We start from the raw sequence: 20092 nt of genomic DNA on the forward strand, positions 1-20092 counted from the left end.
ACTCCTCCTCCCAGCCTCTGACATCCTCCAACATGTTACAGAACAAGCCATGATAAAGGTAGTTAAGGATATGGCGTCACATTAAGGAAAAACACATCTTTTTTTTGTTGTGTTTTTTTGGGAACAAGCCAAGCATGGCTACAAAAGGAAGCAGTACTTTGTCAGTTTGCTCAATCCACCTGTTACGTCCGCATCTGTTCGAACTTTTGCGTTGTCCACTTGCATGCTGCGGCGCAGAAGGCGTGTTCAGTTTTGATTCCTTGCTTAGGGTTCTTCTTGTGTTGTCCTTCACCTCTGTAATTGATTTACTACCACACTCATCTACTTTACCTTGGTTTCCCTCTGTCCCTCTAATAGTTAATGTTAGCCTTGCTTGTGTGATTCACAACCTATCTTCTTATCAGGTCTGGGGCAAGTTCTTCTTTCCTATTTATTGTTTGCTCACATTCATATTGGTGCTTGCTGTTGCCTTGTGCATGCTGGCTGTTACTTTTGCTGATTTGTTATCTGTACTCATATTATTGACTCTGGCTTTACATTTGACTATTCTTTTGGATCTCGTTTCTGTACTGCATTGCCCGACTGTTACGGAACCCTTGACAAGCTGACCTCCCTTTGTTGTTGCTTGTCTTGTCTGTGTTCTGTGTTATCACATATATCTCGGAAGGGTTTCTCGACCAGTTGTCGCCTGTCACTTAGGACAGGATAGGCAAGCAGGAAGGGATGAGGGGTTCAGTTTAGGGCTCACTGTCTTTCATGCCCCTCTCCCCAGGGTTCACCAGCAGCTATTGGGGAATTGCTATTCTAACAATTCCCTTAAACCACCCCTGGCTTTGGCTCAAAAAACCTTAACAAAATCTGCAACAAAAAAAGCCGTTTCCGCTATGTGGGGTCTTAGCCATAAGGTAGTTTCATGTACCATGCTTTCTATTATAAAAATGTGATAGACTCTTTCCTATATACTTTCCTTTCTCCACTATTTGTGAATAATGACATTGGCCTTAGGACAGGTTTTTGTGCAATTTTTATTAATCAAAAATATATTTTATTAATGTTAATAGTAAAATATAGGCTGCACTACAAACATATTGTGTAAAAGCATTAAAAGAAGTGTGTGAAGAAGTCTTTACTGAAATCTGTATATTACTGAGCTTAACATACCAAATTTAAGATACAGCCCACTATGCAGAATTTATGGATTTGCTGCCTGGCATTAGTCTGTTCAACAGTCTGTGAACATCTATCATTTGAAAAGGGAGTACGTTCCAATTATACTCTCAAAAAGTTGTTGCTGAGCAACCATAGGTCTGGAAAAAGCCAATGCGACGTGATGCAGGTTACCATACGCTTCTGTTATCTCTGCAGCATCTAAAGAGAGCATATAAGGAATAATGAAATGCTGTAAAAGCGGTGTTCAGCCTTTGCCTCAAAATTACCTGTTGATTCTGTGCATAACTTAAAAGGGATTGTGAAGATGAAAGATCTCTCTACAGTCAGAAACTGTCAAAATAATAGAGACTCTGCCATGCTGGACATTACAAAGGTGGAAAGCATAAGTGTAGCACATCTAGGATATAACGTAAGGCATTTCTTCACTTGTTAAAGAAATTACACAAAAGTGGAGAAAATTTTTTAAAAATGTGTGTGTGTGTGTGTGTGTATATATATATATATATATATATATATATATATTTTTTTTTTTTAAAGATTTTCCCACAATAGTAAAGCCTCATCCCTGAGCGAAAATACATAGACCTGCGGTAATATTCATAACATCTGGTAATAGTGACTATTAATAGGCACAATGCTAGCTTATGTGTAACTTCTTATAACACTGTTCACAACTGCATTGGAAGCTCTGCATGCTGTGCAATTTTTTTCTGGTTAAAATGACTGAGTGACAGAATGCAATAGACTATGTAAAGTTAGAGGTAAATAAAGCTGCATTAGGGTCCATTAACACAGAGTTTTTTGGCGAGGAAAAAATCTACTTCAAGAATTTCAAAATGGTTTTTTGAAGTGGTTTTTGGAGCGTTTTTTGAGGCTTTTTTAGTTTGCTTTTTTTTTCCCTCCAGCACAGTGTATGGATCTTGAAAAAATCTCCAGTTGTTTTTCTGTGTGATTGTTGCCAATTCTGCGCCCAAATCCGCAACATGTATTTTCTGCCTCCCATGGACTGCGTTGGTTTTTGCAGGCAGAATCCACTTGAAGGAAGCTTTTTTTCCACTAGTGGAAAAATTCTGCAAGTGGAAAAATAAAGCTAGCAGAAATCATTGAGCTCTATGGGGACACGTTTTTTTCCACGTGGAGCCTGAGACAGATTCAGCATCAAAATCAGTGCCCAGAAACTCTGTTTGAATGGACCCTTAAGTAAATTACAAATATCCCCTTTCAAAGCTTGAGTGGACATGTCCAGATATGGATGTATACACACTTACCTGATCTCCAGTTTGGTTAAAGGGAGTCTACAATCTCACCCAAACATCCTCAGCTGCTACCATCACATTACAGAACATATTATACATTAACTTTGTTATGTAAATCACTTTAATATAGATTTGGAGAAATACGGCTTTGAAGTCTTATGCAAATGAGGCAGATGGTGCACTAGAGGCGGGCCTTCTTCCCTTGGTGCACTGCTCTTGCTGCTGAAGTAGGATGGTGATGTCATAACAGTGGGAGGATCAACTCTCACTGCATGGAGTGACACAGGCTGGAGATGGTAGGGGGTCTGAAGAGAAATAGCATTTGCCCAGTGAAAGAAGGCCCACCCCCAGTGCGCCACCTGTCTCATTTGCAAAAGACTTCAAAGTTGTTTTTCTCAAAATTTACAAAAGTGACCTACATAGCTGAATATTTATAAGTGTAGACACCCAGTGTAGACACCCATCGCTAATGCCTCCGATCGGTCCTTGGACCGATCAGAGGCATTAACCCTTCCGGCGCCTCGGTCAAAGGCGTCAGAGGTGCCATTTTCCCGGCGGAGCAAGCTCCAGGGCCGACGTCACATTACCATGACAGCCGGGAGCCTTGCAAAGGCTCCTCGGCCAGTCTGCAGTCTCTTTCTTGATGATTTTTTGGCAATGCATTGCAATGCATTAGCATTGTAATGCATTACATTAATGATCAGACCCCCTGGGGTTCAAGACCCCTAGGGGGTCTTATAAATGCAAACAAAAATTTTTAAAAACAGTAAAACAAAAGTATTAAAAATTCAAATCACCCCCCTTTTCCTAGAACACATATAAAGTAGTTAAATATTGTGAAACATATACATGTTAGGTATCCCCGTGTCCGAAATCGCCCGCTCTACAAATCTATAAAAATATTCCCTGTACGATAAACACCGTAGCGGGAAAAATAGTCAAAAGTGCCAAACCGCCATTTTTTCACTGTTTTGATTCTGATAAAAATTTCAATAAAAAGTGATCAAAGCAATAGCATTTCCCGAAAATAGTAGAACTAAAAAGTACACTTTTCCCCGCAAAAAGACGCTCTATGCATCCCCGTACACAGACGTATAAAAAAGTTACGGCTGTCAGAATATGGCGACTTTTAGAAAAAAAATTTTTAAACAAAGTTTTGGATTTTTTTTTTAAGGGGTTAAAATGTAAATAAAAGCATATAAATTTGGTATCCCCGGAATCGTACTGAAACACAGAATACAGGGGACATGTCATTTTGGCTGCACAGTGAACGCCGTAAAACCGAAGCCCGTAAGAAAGTTGCAGAAATGCATTTTTTTCTTCAAATCCATCCCATTCTGAATTTTTTTCCAGCATCCCAGTACATTATACAGAATAATTAATGGCCGCATCATGAAGATAAATTTATCCCGCAAAGATTAAGACCTCATATGGCTCTGGGAGCGGAGAAATAAAAAAGTTATGGGGTTTAGAAGGAGAGGAGTCAAAAACGAAAAACAGAATATCAAAAAATGCCATCGTCGGGAAGGGGTTAAAGATCCTAATTTGTCTGGAAACCAATTCAGCATGATAACAAAGTCTTGAAAGGCTGCAGCTCGTCGTCCGTCACTGGGTGGCCACACACAGACACATATAGCATAGTGAACACAATACCGTACTTTGTAACAATTTGTCAATCATGAAATCATGTTGTGTTCAGTAAGGATACTTCACTTATGATAAATATCAGGACATGTTCAGCCAAGAGGGGTGAGGAGGACACATCTGTGCTGTGTGTATCACTGTATTGATAGCTTTTTCAGACGGCACGATTTTCAGTACAAAATGCTATGCTACATATACCTATGTGTAGACACCTAGTGGTTATGTTGTAATTTGCAGTTTGAGGTAGGTTTTGATAGCATGTTTTAGATTTGGATCGTATTGTTTTTTTCAGAAATTGTAGCTTTTAAGAAAATTACAGCTAAATTAACAGTGTTCCCAGGTATAGATACCGATAACTTACTCTTAGGATAAGACATCAGGATCAGGTTGGCGAGGGTCCAACACTCAGCACTGAGACTAACACAGACAATGAAGCTGGAAGCACAGATCCATTCTTTGTATAGTTGCCATGGTGAACTACTGTAGCTTATCTCTCATTCACTTGAAAAAGGAACTGCGCTGCCATAGCCTGGTATAGCCGCTACACAGGAATGGATCTGTGCTCCTGCCTCTGTTCTCTGTGCTCGTTCCAAGGCCAATGGCTGCTGAGAATAGTTGGGGTGGTGAGTTCAGGTCCCCAAAGACCTGATATTGATGACCTCTTGTAGGTATAGGTCATCAATACCCATAGCTCAGAGAATTTCTTTAAGTGTAGGCACATATGTATGCCATGGTGATAAATCTGGTGCAATTTCCACCATTTAGCTATCTCCAAAATCAAATGCATCCCATAACAGCCCTGATAAATCTCCCGCAGTGTCTCTGCTGATGTTTCTCTTTACAAGCGCAGTAATATAAATATATCACATCTTATCTCCAGCTGTGAAATAATTTTTGTGTTTTGTATGGATGTATTATGGGAATGTTTCTCTGGTTTGCATAAATGTAGCCATGAGCAGAAAAAGGATGGAAAACAACAACTAAAAAGCCATATACTCAATTCTTGAATCCCTTGGCACTCCAGCACTGACGCTCTGGTGGTCACCACCAATCGCACCAATAACATATCATATGTCATTAATGTGGTAGCTGCGGCATATCAATAGTCTCATTGGTGACATGTATGGCATAGTACAGTCCTATGAAAAAGTTTGGGCACCCCTATTAATCTTAATCATTTTTTGTTCTAAATATTTTGGTGTTTGCAACAGCCATTTCAGTTTGATATATCTAATAACTGATGGACACAGTAATATTTCAGGATTGAAATGAGGTTTATTGTACTAACAGAAAATGTGCAATATGCATTAAACCAAAATTTGACCGGTGCAAAAGTATGGGCACCCTTATCATTTTATTGATTTGAATTCCCCTAACTACTTTTTACTGACTTACTGAAGCACAAAATTGGTTTTGTAACCTCAGTGAGCTTTGAACTTCATAGCCAGATGTATCCAATCATAAGAAAAGGTATTTAAGGTGGCCAATTGCAAGTTGATCTCCTATTTGAATCTCCTCTGAAGAGTGGCATCATGGGCTACTCAAAACAACTCTCAAATGATCTGAAAACAAAGATTGTTCAACATAGTTGTTCAGGGGAAGGATACAAAAAGTTGTCTCAGAGATTTAACCTGTCAGTTTCCACTGTGAGGAACATAGTAAGGAAATGGAAGACCACAGGGACAGTTCTTGTTAAGCCCAGAAGTGGCATGCCAAGATAAATATCAGAAAGGCAGAGAAGAAGAATGGAGAGAACAGTCAAGGACAATCCACAGACCACCTCCAAAGAGCTGCAGCATCATCTTGCTGTAGATGGTGTCACTGTGCATCGGTCAACTATACAGCACACTTTGCACAAATAGAAGCTGTATGGGAGAGTGATGAGAAAGAAGCCGTTTCTGCACGTACGCCACAAATAGAGTTGCCTGAGGTATGCAAAAGCACATTTGGACAAGGCAGCTTCATTTTGGAAACAAAAATTGAGTTGTTTGGTTATAAAAAAAGGCGTTATGCATGGCGTCCAAAAAGAAACAGCATTCCAAGAAAAACACATGCTACCCACTGTAAAATTTGGTGGAGGTTCCATCATGCTTTGGGGCTGTGTGGCCAATGCCGGCATCGGGAATCTTGTTAAAGTTGAGGGTCGCATGGATTCCACTCAGTATCAGCAGATTCTTGAGAATAATGTTCAAGAATCAGTGACGAAGTTGAAGTTACGCCGGGGATGGATATTTCAGCAAGACAATGATCCAAAACACCGCTCCAAATCCTCAGGCATTCATGCAGAGGAACAATTACAATGTTCTGGAATGGCCATCCCAGTCCCCAGACCTGAATATCATTGAACATCTGTGGGATGATTTGAAGCGGGCTGTCCATGCTCGGCGACCATCTAACTTAACTGAACTTGAATTGTTTGTCCAAAATACCTTTATCCAGGATCCAGGAACTGATTAAAAGCTACAGGAAGCGACTAGAGGCTGTTATCTTTGCAAAAGGAGGATGTACTAAATATTAATGTCACTTTTCTGTTGAGGTGCCCATACTTTTGCACCGGTCAAATTTTGGTTTAATGCATATTGCGCATTTTCTGTTAGTACAATAAACCTCATTTCAATCCTGAAATATTACTGTGTCCATCAGTTATTAGATATATCAAACTGAAATGGCTGTTATAAACACCAAAATATTTAGAACTAAAAATGATTAAGATTAATAGGGGTGCCCAAACTTTTTCATAGGACTGTATATATGGCACATTACTGGTGAGGCTAGTGACTGGCTTCAGCGGGCACATTAATGTGTTGTGTGTGGCATTATAGCTACAGGAAGTCAGTAGAAACCAGAGGGGACTACCAGAGCAATGGTGCTGGAGCTGCAGGGGGCCAAAGAGGCAAATATAGAGTTTTTAAAATAAATCTTATATCTCTACTCTAAATTTTGTACATTTCGGGGGGAACCTATTGCTCTTTTTCCCCTGTATTTCGCTAAGTGTAGCCTTAGCTATTATCAGTTTTAGTGGGTGTGCTTCTATAACCCATTCCCGTCATCTGCCATAATAGTGCAGCAGATGGTGAGTATTTAAAAATGGTGGCCACCATAGCTGCTGGGTCTCCGTTGTATTATACAGTGTAGACCTGGCGGCAATGATTGTGGGCATTATACTTCCTGGCGCCTTGGTCAAAGCTGACTAAGGTGCCATTTTGGGGTGGATCTCTAGTTCCCGGGATGAGATCTGGGGCTGGTGATCCATTGCCGTGACAGCCAGGGGCTTATTGAAGGTTCCCAGGCTTGTCTGGCATAGTCTTCTATAACAGGTTGCAAAATGCCACAATTTTACAATGCATTGTACTAATGATCAAACTGCCTGGGGTTTAAGAGCCATAGAGAGTCTAAAAACTAAAGTAAAATAAGAAAAAAGAAACCATTGGAAATAAAAATAGAAATTCCGTTGAATGTCCTAAAATTTTTCCTTGAACATATAAAAATAAAAAATGAAAGAGAAACTCATACATGTCTGAAAATGCCTGGTCTACAAACTTATAAAAATATGTCTCCCATACTGTGAATGTTGTAGTATTAAAAAAATCATTGCTTTTACTAGAGGGGAAACCCAATGGCTCAATGGTTAGCACTGCAACCCTGCAGCGCTGGGGTTCTGGGTTTGAATCCTGCCAAGAACAACATCTACAAGGAGTTCATATGTTCTCCCTGTGTTTGCATGGATTTCCTCCAATACTCCAAAGACATACTGATAGGAAAAATGTAGATTGTGATCCCTATATGGGGCTCGCAAACTACATAAAAAAAAAACAAAAACATCTGGGCCATAGTATACCTAAGGGAATGCTGGTAAATCACTCCTGTTACTATTGTTATCATAGTAGCAGAGTGGCTAGACACCCATGTGTTTCACCTAGTAATTGGGTATTATTTCACAAAAGGGACAGCATGTCACACAAAGCAGTATTCCTAGGCGCTGGCTACTACAGACATTAACAATGGATTCCAACATTTTATGCATCTGGATAATAAGAAAAATCAAAATAAAACAAATGGCTCTGCTTCTTACATTGTACTATGCCGCTGGTGCTTGTCAAAGCGGCAATGGATTTCAATGAGAAAAAACTCGAATGTACATCTGTAATGTGACCTCATGATCAATAAAGCCAGTTTTCCTTTTCTCACCATAGATAAAGCCTGTTAAAGATGTGAAAATCGATTATAAAACATAAAACACATCAAGTTTGCTTTATACTGTGTGCAGCTGTTGTCAATTAGGGGTCCTCCTGAGCCCCATTCAGGGCTGCAGCTGTATAGTCTGACACATGTAGCATGGTGTGTGGCAGCAAACAGCGGAAAATCACCATTATTGTTGCGGAAGGAAATAGAATGAGATTCTACCGGCCAACAACACACACAACTAGTAAAATCCCAAGAAACTGGAAAGCTCACAATCCCATGTCATGAACTATTTATATATGGCAATTTCAATTTCAATAAATTTGATGCAGTATGATTTACATAATTCACAGACTTCAGGACCAAACATGTTCTGGATTATCAGATTTTATGGATTGTTGGACTAATATTGATAATCCTTTGTGAGCTAAATCCATCAGCGGCCGCGCAAATCAATGTTTGATAGTTTGCAAAGACCCCGTTCACACCAGTGTTATAGCTAAGAAATAGCACTGCAGTTCTGTTTTAGGTTAAAAAACAATAAGATCAATCATGGAAGCTCCAATATGCCTGGTATTGTGCAATAGTTTTAGGCAGGTGTGGGAAAAATGCTGAAAAGTAAGTATAGATTTAAAAATAGCAATACTAATAGTTTATTTTGTTAATAAAAAACCCCAAAGAAATTGAAATGAAATCGGTATTTGGTATGAAACCCTTTGGTGGAAGTGATGATATGTCCCCCAGAGTCCCCAACATTGCAGAAATGCAGCTTTTTTTTGTTGTAGATTTTGTTGTGTTTTTTTGAGCCAAAGTCAGGAGTGAACTAAGCACAAGAGAAAAATACTTTTTATAGAGTTCCCATTCCTTTTGTAGCCATTCTTGGTTTTGGCTCAAAAAAATGCAACAACATCTGCAACAAAAAAGCTTGCCATAGCCGAAGAGATGGAAAGATTTCAGCAAGCCTACATCCACATAAGAAAAAATAACGGACACTTGCTGTCCACTTTTTCAAACGACAGAAAATTCTTGCATGTAGGATTTCTTTGTCCACTTGAAAATATGGACATGGTTGTAAACGGACACTAAAGGACACAAACGGACACAAGATCGAGTCTTAAATGAATGGAAATTTTAAAAACTGACAGCTAGTGTCAGTTTCTAAAATCTCGTATGGACAATAGCCACGGACACTGCTGAGCGGACACCAACGGTAGTGTGAACGCCCCCTTAGAAAGGGAATGGAAAATATATAGGAAGTAGAGATGAGCCAGCCAGCACGCAGACGGGGCCGGCGTCATGCCTCTTAACCCCCTGCGTGCTGGCTGCGTCCATTCATTACTATGGGTGCGTGCTATTCGAAACTGCAGTTTTGAATAGTACTCGCTCATCTGTAATAGGAAGTTCTTCTAATTCTTAGACTTCTCATTCTGATCAATCCATCAGACTATAGTCCCATCAGATAGATTGTACAGCACCACCAGGGGTGAACCTTCCTTTTTTTTTTTTGCTTTCTGAGGCAAGCTTTAGAAAGCCCTTCATCAATAAAAAGAAATTGAAATAGCCCTTTAAATTTTTGTCAAAAAATCCAAGGTCTGAATAGGATTTGCCACTGCAATATAGTCTGGAAAATCCAGAGGCATTGTGGCAATTTGCAAGATGCCTAAGGGAGTCTTCACACGGAGTTTACGCTGCGCTGATTCAGACACGTAAACACGTGTCAAAGTGACCGCTGTGAAACACAATCCCATAGACTTCAATGTGTGCCGGTCTTATGCGCGCTACACATTGAAATCAATGGGTTTAAAAGTCTTCCATTGATTTCAAGACTGGTACAAATTGAAGTCTATGGGATTGTGTTTTACAGCGGTCACTTTGACACGTGTTTACGTATCTGAATGAGCGGAGCGTAAACTCCGTGTGAAGGCTCCCTAACACAGCGGATTTTTCAGTTGAACCTGCCATGCAAAATTTACCTCCCATTCATTTCAAAGGAGGATTTGGGTAGAATTCGCCCGGATAGTGAGCAGGAAGATCATTCTTCGAACATGGCGATAGGGGGAGCAAGTTAATGACAAGATATATCAAAAAGTTGAAGAGCCAGTCATACATCAAATCAATACGAGATGACAAAAATGTGCTACACACTAACACTCCCGAAATTGCCCACTCATTCCAACAATTTTATGAAACACTATATAATATTAGATCTGAGGAAAACCCAATAGAATTCACAAACAGGTCTCAAGCTACTGCCAAATTCCTAGAGTCCCTCCAACTACCATCTATCCCTCAAGATAAAGCGGAACAATTACTTGACCCAATCTCACATGCTGAGTTAAAGACGGTTATTAACTCCTTCCCACCAGGAAAAAGTCCTGGCCCAGATGGCCTTACGCTTTTGTATTATAAAAAATTTGCAGATGTACTGGTCCCCCAGCTTGCTTCCCTATGCAATGCCTTACTCTCAGGCTCTCGTTTGTCGAGGCAAACGCAAGAAGCGTTTATAACACTTATAGCCAAGGAAGGGAAAGATCCGAACCTGTGCGGAAGTTATAGACCAATATCTCTCTTAAACCTAGACTTGAAAATCTGGGCGAAAATATTAGCGTTACGCATCCAACCGCTCCTCCCCATGCTACTCCATGAAGAGCAGTCAGGATTTGTGACCACTAGAGAAGGTAAAGATAACACCCATAAACTCTTACATGTCATCTCCCTTGCTCATAAGAAACGACAGTCACTGGTACTTCTCGGAGTCGATGCCGAGAAGGCCTTTGACAGAGTTGACTGGAGCTTTATGAGGGCAACCCTCTATAAATTTGGATTTCCCCCTTTATTTGTAGATGCAATATTCTCCCTTTACTCTGAACCCCATGCCCGCTTGAAAATAAATGGAACACTTTCCCCTTATTTTAACATTTCTAATGGTACACGCCAAGGATGTCCGCTTTCCCCATCTTTATTTATTCTAACATTAGAAACACTTCTTCAGTCTGTAAGACAGCACCCCTTAATACAGGGTTATCCAATAGGAGATAAATCACTGCACTCGCTTGCATTTGCAGATGACATACTTTTCCTATTGACTAAACCTGAGACTGGCTTGCCAATACTGACCTCCTTAATGGAAGATTACGGGAAATTATCTAACTATAAACCGAACCTCACGAAGTCCGAAATTCTAGTGATAAATTTACCGCAGAAGATTCAAAAGAAGATACAACCGTCCTCCCCCTTCATTTGGAAAACAGATCACATCAAATATTTAGGCATTAAACTCACTAATAGATTAGATGCTCTATATTGCAAGAATTTTATACCCCTTCTAAAAGATCTGAAAGACACCCTAAAAAAATTTGACCTCCCCTTCCTCTCTTGGTTTGGGCGCAAAAATATAGTACAAACTTATGTGATCCCCACCATTCTATACAGACTCCAGATGCTCCCGATATTTTTACCAAAAACCTTCCACCAGACTATTAGGTCACTTCTTAACAAATATATATGGAATGGCAAAACCCCACGCCTCTCCTTTGGCCTCTTAACAAGACAAAAAGATAAAGGAGGCATAGCCCTCCCAAACATGTTAACCTATTACCATGCCAACATGCTAAATAGATGGCTTTCTTTGAGTGCCCCAAAGGAAGGTTCCCTCATCAGATCCCTAGCCGAGTTAGAATATGGTACTGAGCTGGACCACATACTGTGGACTCCCTCGAAGAAACATTTTGCTTCACCCACAAGTGACTTTCTATTGAAAGGCCCCTGTGATACGTGGTATAGCTTAAGAGAAAGACTGGCCCCAACTCCTTCGAGAGTTTTCCCAGCTAAAGTCCTTCCCCATATGTTGAACAAGAAAATCCAATCTCTGCCAGAAGATTTTTGGGAGTCTTTCCGGGGTAAATACTTAGATGATCTCTACATGAATGACTTCCCACTTACATTTGAATCCCTCTCAGACATGCTTCCAGAACTTCGTATTTCGTACCTACATTATCAGCATTTCAAATGGTGTGCTTCCTCTCTTGACAACGTGAAAGATCTGAAAAGACCTCTCACCCATTTTGAAAGGCTAATCTTATCCCCTTCCTCTAAAATGAGGAAACTCGCAACCTGTAAGCAAGCGCTTTTATCTGCTCAAGTGACCTACAAGCCAGTATATTTATCCTCATGGGAGAAGGAATTGCAGATCTCCCTCACGGATGAGGAGGTACGCACCGTCCTATGTAACTCCCACGGTTTTTTCCCATGTGTTAAATTGCAGGAAACGCACTTTAAAATTTTATCTAGATGGCATAGATCCCCTACATGGCTTTACGCTAGAGGATTAGCCACCTCAGATGTATGCTGGAGATGTAAGTCTGAAAAAGGCACCCCAGCACATATTTGGTGGTACTGCAACATGATAGTACCCTTCTGGACACAAGTTCAACAACTTATCCGAACGATAAACTCAAAACCCTTGACATTGACTCCCCCATTTGTACTGCTGTCGCTTCCCCAACAGGAACTTACTCCTAGGAAATCAGATCTTACTACCCTTCTAGTTGAAACAGCGAAAGCTGTGATCCCCCACTATTGGCTTCAATCCATCACTCCCCTCATTGACCACTGGGTAGAGAAAACCCATCAGATAGCACGATTTGAGGAATTACTGAGCTGGTCTAGAGGCACTCATGACAAATTTCTGAAAATTTGGTCGCCCTGGCTATCGTACCATGGTACCAACTTGAACTCTGATGTGTGAACTGGAAAAACCGCTACTCCATTATCCTTCCCCTACCTCCCCCCCTCCCTCCTCCCTCCTTCCCTCCCATCCCCTCCTTCTAAACCTTTTTCTCAACATTTTCTTCTTAACTCCTCAAACTTTTATCTCTGGCACTTACTCTTTCCTTCAACGGCTCTTACTTATATCTCTCGCTCTTCTCTCTTCTTCTTTTTATTTCCTTCCTCCATTATCTTCTTTCTGAAGAGAGGAAACTTCGGCCATGTTTTTCTTATCACACTTTTATTATTTCTTTTTCTTCTCTATGGCCCTCTGGGCTATGGTTATCATCCAAGATATATCTCATCCACACCTTCTGTCTGCCCTTCTGCCTGGCCTGCGGGTCCGGCATAAGATTAATACCTGACCTCATGACATAGAGTCATGAGAAACATTTCTTTGGCTACGAGATGTGTTTCCAATTGCGTTTTTTTTTCCCTTGTTTCTTCGAAATTATATGATGTAATCGATATGGCATATTGATATTTACATTTGAATAACTGTATATAATGTTAAAAAATTTAATAAATAAAGACTTACAAAAAAAAAAAAGAAGATCATTCTTCTATTACCTAATTTTTTCACTTTACATAAAAAAGATGCATCTGTCTCCCATTAAAATAATTAGGGAACAGATTCTGCTGTGTGAACTTAGTGCATATGGGGTTTTTTGGTCCGGAACCTGAGAAGAATGAGCATGTCGCTTCTTTTTTCCGGGAGCTGGAACAAACGGCTCCCGGAAAAAAGAACTGACCGGCAGATACGGCCTCAAAATCCTGACCAAAAAACTGGTGTGAACTTACCCAAAGTGTGCTTTTATTCAGTGCCTACTTAATGACCATCTGCCATTTACTGCCCCTTTAGCACACTTTGTCACAGAACAGTAAAGGTGGCTATATGTACAAAAGAGCATAGAATCCTCTTCCCATTTGCCATTTATTGCCTTCTTTAGACCACTGGTAACCTCTTCCAATAACCTATTGCCCACAGTCTGTGTCTTCCACAGGATAACAGTGACCCCAACAAAGTAATAGTGGCCCCCCACATAGGATAATAGTTCCATTCAATGGATGATAGTTCTCCCCCACATAAAAAATACAGTGGGGCTTTTACCTGTAGGGGGTCACTATTAAAGTCCAGTCACAAAGCAGAATCTAGTGCTGATTATGAGCAGGATTCTGTTCTGCTTCTGCTGAAAAAATAACTGTCCTGCTCAATCTTGATGTGAATTCCAAGGCTCATTCATCCACAGACTCCACAGTGCAAGGGTAAGATCACACAGGGTTTTTTGGCAGGGGATTTTGACGCGGAATCCGCCTCACAATCTGCTTCCTAAACCAGCTCCCATTCACTTAAATAGGAGCCACTTGCTTCTTTTTTCCGCTACCTAGGAGTGGAAAAACAAGCAAGAATCCGTTCTTGCCATGGATTCCACGGCTGAATCCGCCACAGAGTCTGTGGCACGACACTCCCTCCCGACTAGGCCCATTCATTTGAATATTTGGACTCTGAGGCGGCCTCCACGTCAAAATCCAGTCCAAAAAAAACCCGTGTGAACTTACTCTTAGACTTCCTACTGACTAGGCCCATTCATCTGAGCCTAATCAGTGGCAGAAAGCTGCAGCAAAAAGCCAAAGTGCCGTTTTCAGTAGGTGGCGCTGCAGAGGTGATATCCTCAGGTCGCGTCATGACAGGTCTTTTCCTAGGCACCACTCTTAGGGTGAGTTTCACCCGGCTTGACCTGGTTGGGAGCAGGACTCCTAGCAGTATAGTTATCCTTAATGATAGGACTCCCTACCTCCTAGCGACACACTGTCCCATACCAATTAAAATACAGGACAGTGTGTCGCTAGGAGGGAAAACTCCTAGCATCATAGATAACTATACTGTTAGGACTCCCACTACCAGCATGAAGTTCAAGCCAGTAAATCTGGCTAACACATGGACCGTGTACCACAGGTGAAACTCAGTTGTTTGCGGCAACCCTTAGGGCAGGGCCCCTTGGGTCAAAAACGCAGTGTTTTACAGTAACTGCAAAGTGAATGGGATTCTTGCAAATCTCATGCCCATTTTGTGGTAAAAACCGTGCAGCGGACATGTCATGATTTCCAAAGCGTGGTTTTGGAAATCGCAGCATGTCAATTATATCTACGGAAATTCCAGTGGTTTCCCCATAGATATAATTGTAACAGAAAGCTCTGCAAACTTTCTGTTTAAAGCTCTGCGGGAAGAACCACAATGCGTTCCCACCGCAGTTTTTCCAGCAACGCTTTATACTTTCTGGTCGTCCTGTGGGGCCTTAGACTGAGGCTGTTTGTTGCAGAAAAGCTGTATTTTTTTGTTGCACATTTACTTCTTTTATATTTCCCACTGAAATTACTGTTGATTTTGGCTTAAAAACTGGAACCAAAAATAGCAGGTTTGCCACAGCATGTGGCTTTCGTTTAGGCTGAATCGTAGTATTTTAATCGCAGTTAGTATACAGGTGACATAATAGCATGTGCTAGACATCACTGCTATTAACAACTGCAAAAAAGCACCATATAATGCCAGCCTCAGAAGCCTTGTTAATAATTAGAGATGAGTGAACACTGTTCGGATCAGCCGATCCGAACAGCACGTACCCATAGAAATGAATGGAAGCACCTGTGACGCTGACTTTGCTGGCGGCCGGCTGGCTTCACAGGTGCTTCCATTCATTTCTATGGGTGCGTGCTGTTCGGATCGGCTGATCCGAACAGTGTTCGCTCATCTCTATTAATAATCCCTTTAATTATGATGAACATGGCAGAAGTCTTACTCATATTACATGCCATATTTCTGTGTATAATTGTGCTCAGATCCCCAGAATTACGCTTTTACGAGTATTTTCTACATTTACGAGTATACCTTTTTTCACCAGCAGTTATGAGAGTGGATAAATGCTTTTCCTCTGTCGGTTTCTGCACAAGCTCTGACATTTATTCCGACATTTGCTCCTTAAACGCATAAAAGTAACAGTGATATGTAAACAAGGCGTAGTTCATCTTCAATATATCATCTCGTAAAGCGGCTCAGAGAGTATTCGGCTTCTGTACGCCGACTATGTAGATGCAAAACAGTCAAGTAGTTAATTGCATGCTAATTAATAACCTATAATAAGTAGAATTAGCTTATTATACATTCCACTATTAGCTTGTCATACAGGCAGCTCGGCTTCTGGCCCTCTTGAGCAACATTCAATTTCCATTCCCTATGAGATATTCATAGCCAGGGCACGCAGACACCTGCTTTATTCACTCACTTTCTAGTGAATTGTAAGCTGCGCTATCTGTGATACAAGGTAAGGCCAACATGCAGCGCAAGAGGTCAAATGCTTGCTGCGCCACTCTTTATGTTGTAGTGAGCACATCATGGAGTCGTCTTTCTCAGTGCAGAACCTTACAATCCTCATTTTCATTTATAAGACATTTTACTTTGAGGCTATAGCAGGATTAAACAATAAGCTTATCATACTTTTTTCAGGAGAAATATGTATAATACCATTATTTTGAGGGTTAAGGGTGAATTATGTGTTGAATAAGACTTTGCAGTATATATGAAGACTGTGGAGGAGCACAGAATGTATATAGAGCAATAGGCACCCCTTGTACCGCCATATGGTGCCCTATACAGTGTCATATTGTGAAAATATTCTTTTCTAGAAACAAATCATCCTCAAGTCAACAGATGCATATTATGGCATATAATGGAACATGACATAGTACAGAATACGGCAAAGAAATTCTGTATTCCTTTATATGAATTACTAGAGACAGTACCCAGCGTTGCCTGGGTATAAAGTGTCGGTACAAAGGATTCCACTGGGTAGGAAGGTCACCTGGCAATTGTGCACGTCTTCAAGAATTATGAATGAAAATTTTAATATGTGCTACAAACCATAAAATGTAATGGGGGTGGTTTATCTAAAGTAGTGGAAATGTAAAATGAAGCAGTTTCCCATAGCAACCAATCATAGAAGAAGGTAAAAAAGTAAAAACTGGAAAATCCAGACGACTACACCAGATGAAGGCCAATTTTCTACTATGGCTACAAATTATGTGGTTTAATAACCTGACAGATAAAAGAGGACAATAGTGAGTGAGTGGTGCAAATCCTCTAGTAATGGTGTATGTCAGTGAGGCTATTAAGAGAAAAGTATCTGTGGGCTTCTATTGGCGAATAGGGCCATGTGAGTGCTGTCCTTTGATAATGACATAACAGAGAACAACAGTGAGTAAGTGGTGTATTCTGCTGATAATAGTATATATGAGTGAGGCTATGAAAAGTGAAGTACCTGTGAGACTCTATAGGCTAATACAAGTCACGTGAGTGCTTTCCTCTGACGGTGGCTGATAACAGAGAACACTAGTGAGTGCTGCATTTCTCTAATAATGCTGTTATTTCAAGTGAAGGACCTGCAAGCTTTATCCGGATCAAATAATGTGAAGTGAATGCAGGTCCTTGATAAGGTGGTGCTATATTTGCTTTTCTCAATATGTCAAGAATGGTGTCTCCTAGAGAGCTGAAACATGATATAAAATCTTCAGAAGTGCCTGATTTATCTATATGCCAAATTTGGTTCAGTGATTTGGCCATACATTAAACACAGGCAACAGACAGACAACTTATATAGAAATTGGAAGTATATAGCAAGATACACTAGAAGTCTCTGAACGTTCTGTATAACTTGGCGGCAGTCAGGTGCCATAATTCCCTAGTTTGCATGAAATATTAGGCTTAGCTTACTATTCGGGTATCTTGCAAGAGTGATGCAGTTGAGAAGGCACAACCACTGCAGGAACAAAGGGCAAAGTGAGTAGGCCTCCACATATATTTCCAATGGAAAGCTGTATTTTATTGCTGTATATGCAGCCCACCGGGTTCTACTGAAAATGCTAAAGAAAATAAATAAATAATGGTATACCGATGGTGTGAGAAGGGTTCCGGGTGAGGAAAAACGTGTTTGGCTTCTCCATAGTGCAGCCGAAGGAGGCGAGTTAGGTATAAGGTGAAGCTCAATAAAGTGGGGATTTTGCACTGGACATCCAGACGAAGGGGTGGAGCCATTTGAATGACTCTATACCCCGAAACGCGTTATCTTATTGCAAATAAAGTACTCATCGTTTGAATCAAATTCACCTTACCTTTTGTCCTGAGTGAGGGCGGAACCGATTTAATTGTTTGGAACCGATTTAATTGTTTGGATATATCCATAACTTACCTGCAAACATTATAATTCTGTTTGTCGTTTTGCAGACTGTAATTGTATGTAATTGTAATGTGTGTTTTGTGCTTGTTGCAGGTAGTCGGCAGTATATAGTGCTTACGGCTCGAGTACACCCCGGTGAGAGTAATGCCAGCTGGGTGATGAAGGGAACACTGGAATTTCTCACTAGTAATGAACCTATTGCACAGATCCTCAGAGAAATGTTCATTTTTAAGATTGTTCCAATGCTTAACCCGGATGGTGTCATCAATGGCAAGTAAGGAGATAATGTCTGTATTCTTTTATATGCTCTGTGTATTAACCTTTCTTTCTATATTGCTTTGCTGAATTTTTACATAATAAATAATTAAATCATATCTATTCCATAAGTGATGCATATACACACTCAATGGCCTCTTTGTTAGAGACAATTAACCTTTTGCGATTGGAGCCTTTCTGTATGGAGATTAGTCACATTACTCCAGAGTTCAGCACAAAACCCAGTGAGAAAGTTTTCTGTGGATCAGTTTATTGTGAATCCCATTAGCACTAAAGCGCTTTCAACAGAAAGTTGGCGGAGTTTTCCTCTGAAGACTTTCTGTTACAATTATATCTATGGGAAAGCTGCCGGCATTTCCGTAACTATAATTGACATGCTGCGATTTGCAAAGTTGTAACAGCTTTGCAAATCACAGTGTGTCCGCGCTGCGATTTCTTCCACAAAGTGGGCATGGGATTCGCATGAATCCCATCCCCTTTGCTTGCACTGTAAAACGCCGTGATTTTTACCCGCAGCATCTCTGCTGTGGGCAAATCACGGCGTTTATGTCCCATGGGGCCCCGGCCTAAGGCTTGGTCATTGGTGCCAGACTAGTGGGGTCTTGTATTTAAGGAATTGCCAAGCAAGTGCAGGGGTGATAAGAGTATACCCAGAATGGTGTAACAGAAGAAAAAATCTAGCAAAAGGTATTCCTGTGAATGTAAACTATTTGTCAATGAGAAAGGTCAGAGAATAATGGGAAGAATTGTTCTGTAGAGTACAGTCTAGTGAATTCCGACCAATATAATGCTGGTACTCCAACTAATGTAACACAGGCAAGCATGGCCTTGCGGTGCAACCTTGAATCAATGAGCCCTTCTTGTTTCTGCATTTTTTCCGTTGCAATACACGTAATTTTGGCATATTTTGAGTGTGAAGTTAACTTTTGTAAAGGTTCCTAAGCCAAAAAAGAATAATCCGATAAAGTTATTTATGTAGCATATTTTTAAAGAATTTTTAGTGTTTTTTTTTTCTGTTTTATGCTGTTTGTTTTTTTTCATTTTATTTCTAAATGTCTAATATAGATGAATAATAATAAGATAAATAAATTATATATATATATATATATATATATATATATATATATATATATCTTATACGCTGTATACAGTATATCTAGCTACTATTGACTGCTTAGGCATGCCTGAATAACTGTCCCATGGAAGTCAATGGACACCCCCAGATATGGTCCATATGGCTGCTGTAAAGCAAATCCCATAAGACTGATAGCAGCTCAGGCAAGATGGCGTCCCTCATAACTAGCACAGAAAATAGAGTTAGGCTGAGTTCACACAGAGTTTTTTGGACCGGATTTTGACATGGAATCCGCCTCAGAATCCAGCTCCAAAAAAAAGCCTCCCATTGAATTCAATGGGAGCCATTCACTTCTCTTTTCTGTTAGCGAGAAGCAAGTTGTTCTTTCTTGATGCTTATTTGTGGCTGAATCCGCCACGGCTTCCGCGGCGCGAGACTCCCTCCCAACTGGGCCCATTCATTTGGGCCTAATCCAGAGCGAAGTGCACTGCACC

General features: G+C 40.5%; 1 protein-coding gene across 1 annotated transcript in view; it reads left to right on the plus strand.

Moving 5' to 3' along the window:
- Positions 1-20092, plus strand: part of AGBL1 (AGBL carboxypeptidase 1) — a 543682-nt gene that overhangs the window by 166886 nt on the left and 356704 nt on the right. The window contains exon 18 of the mRNA XM_075273295.1: positions 18341-18521. Coding sequence (XP_075129396.1) covers positions 18341-18521 — 181 coding nt within the window. The remainder of the gene's footprint in view (positions 1-18340; positions 18522-20092) is intronic.

This window comes from Leptodactylus fuscus, chromosome 5, assembly GCF_031893055.1.
Source record: "Leptodactylus fuscus isolate aLepFus1 chromosome 5, aLepFus1.hap2, whole genome shotgun sequence".
Lineage (NCBI taxonomy): Eukaryota > Metazoa > Chordata > Amphibia > Anura > Leptodactylidae > Leptodactylus > Leptodactylus fuscus.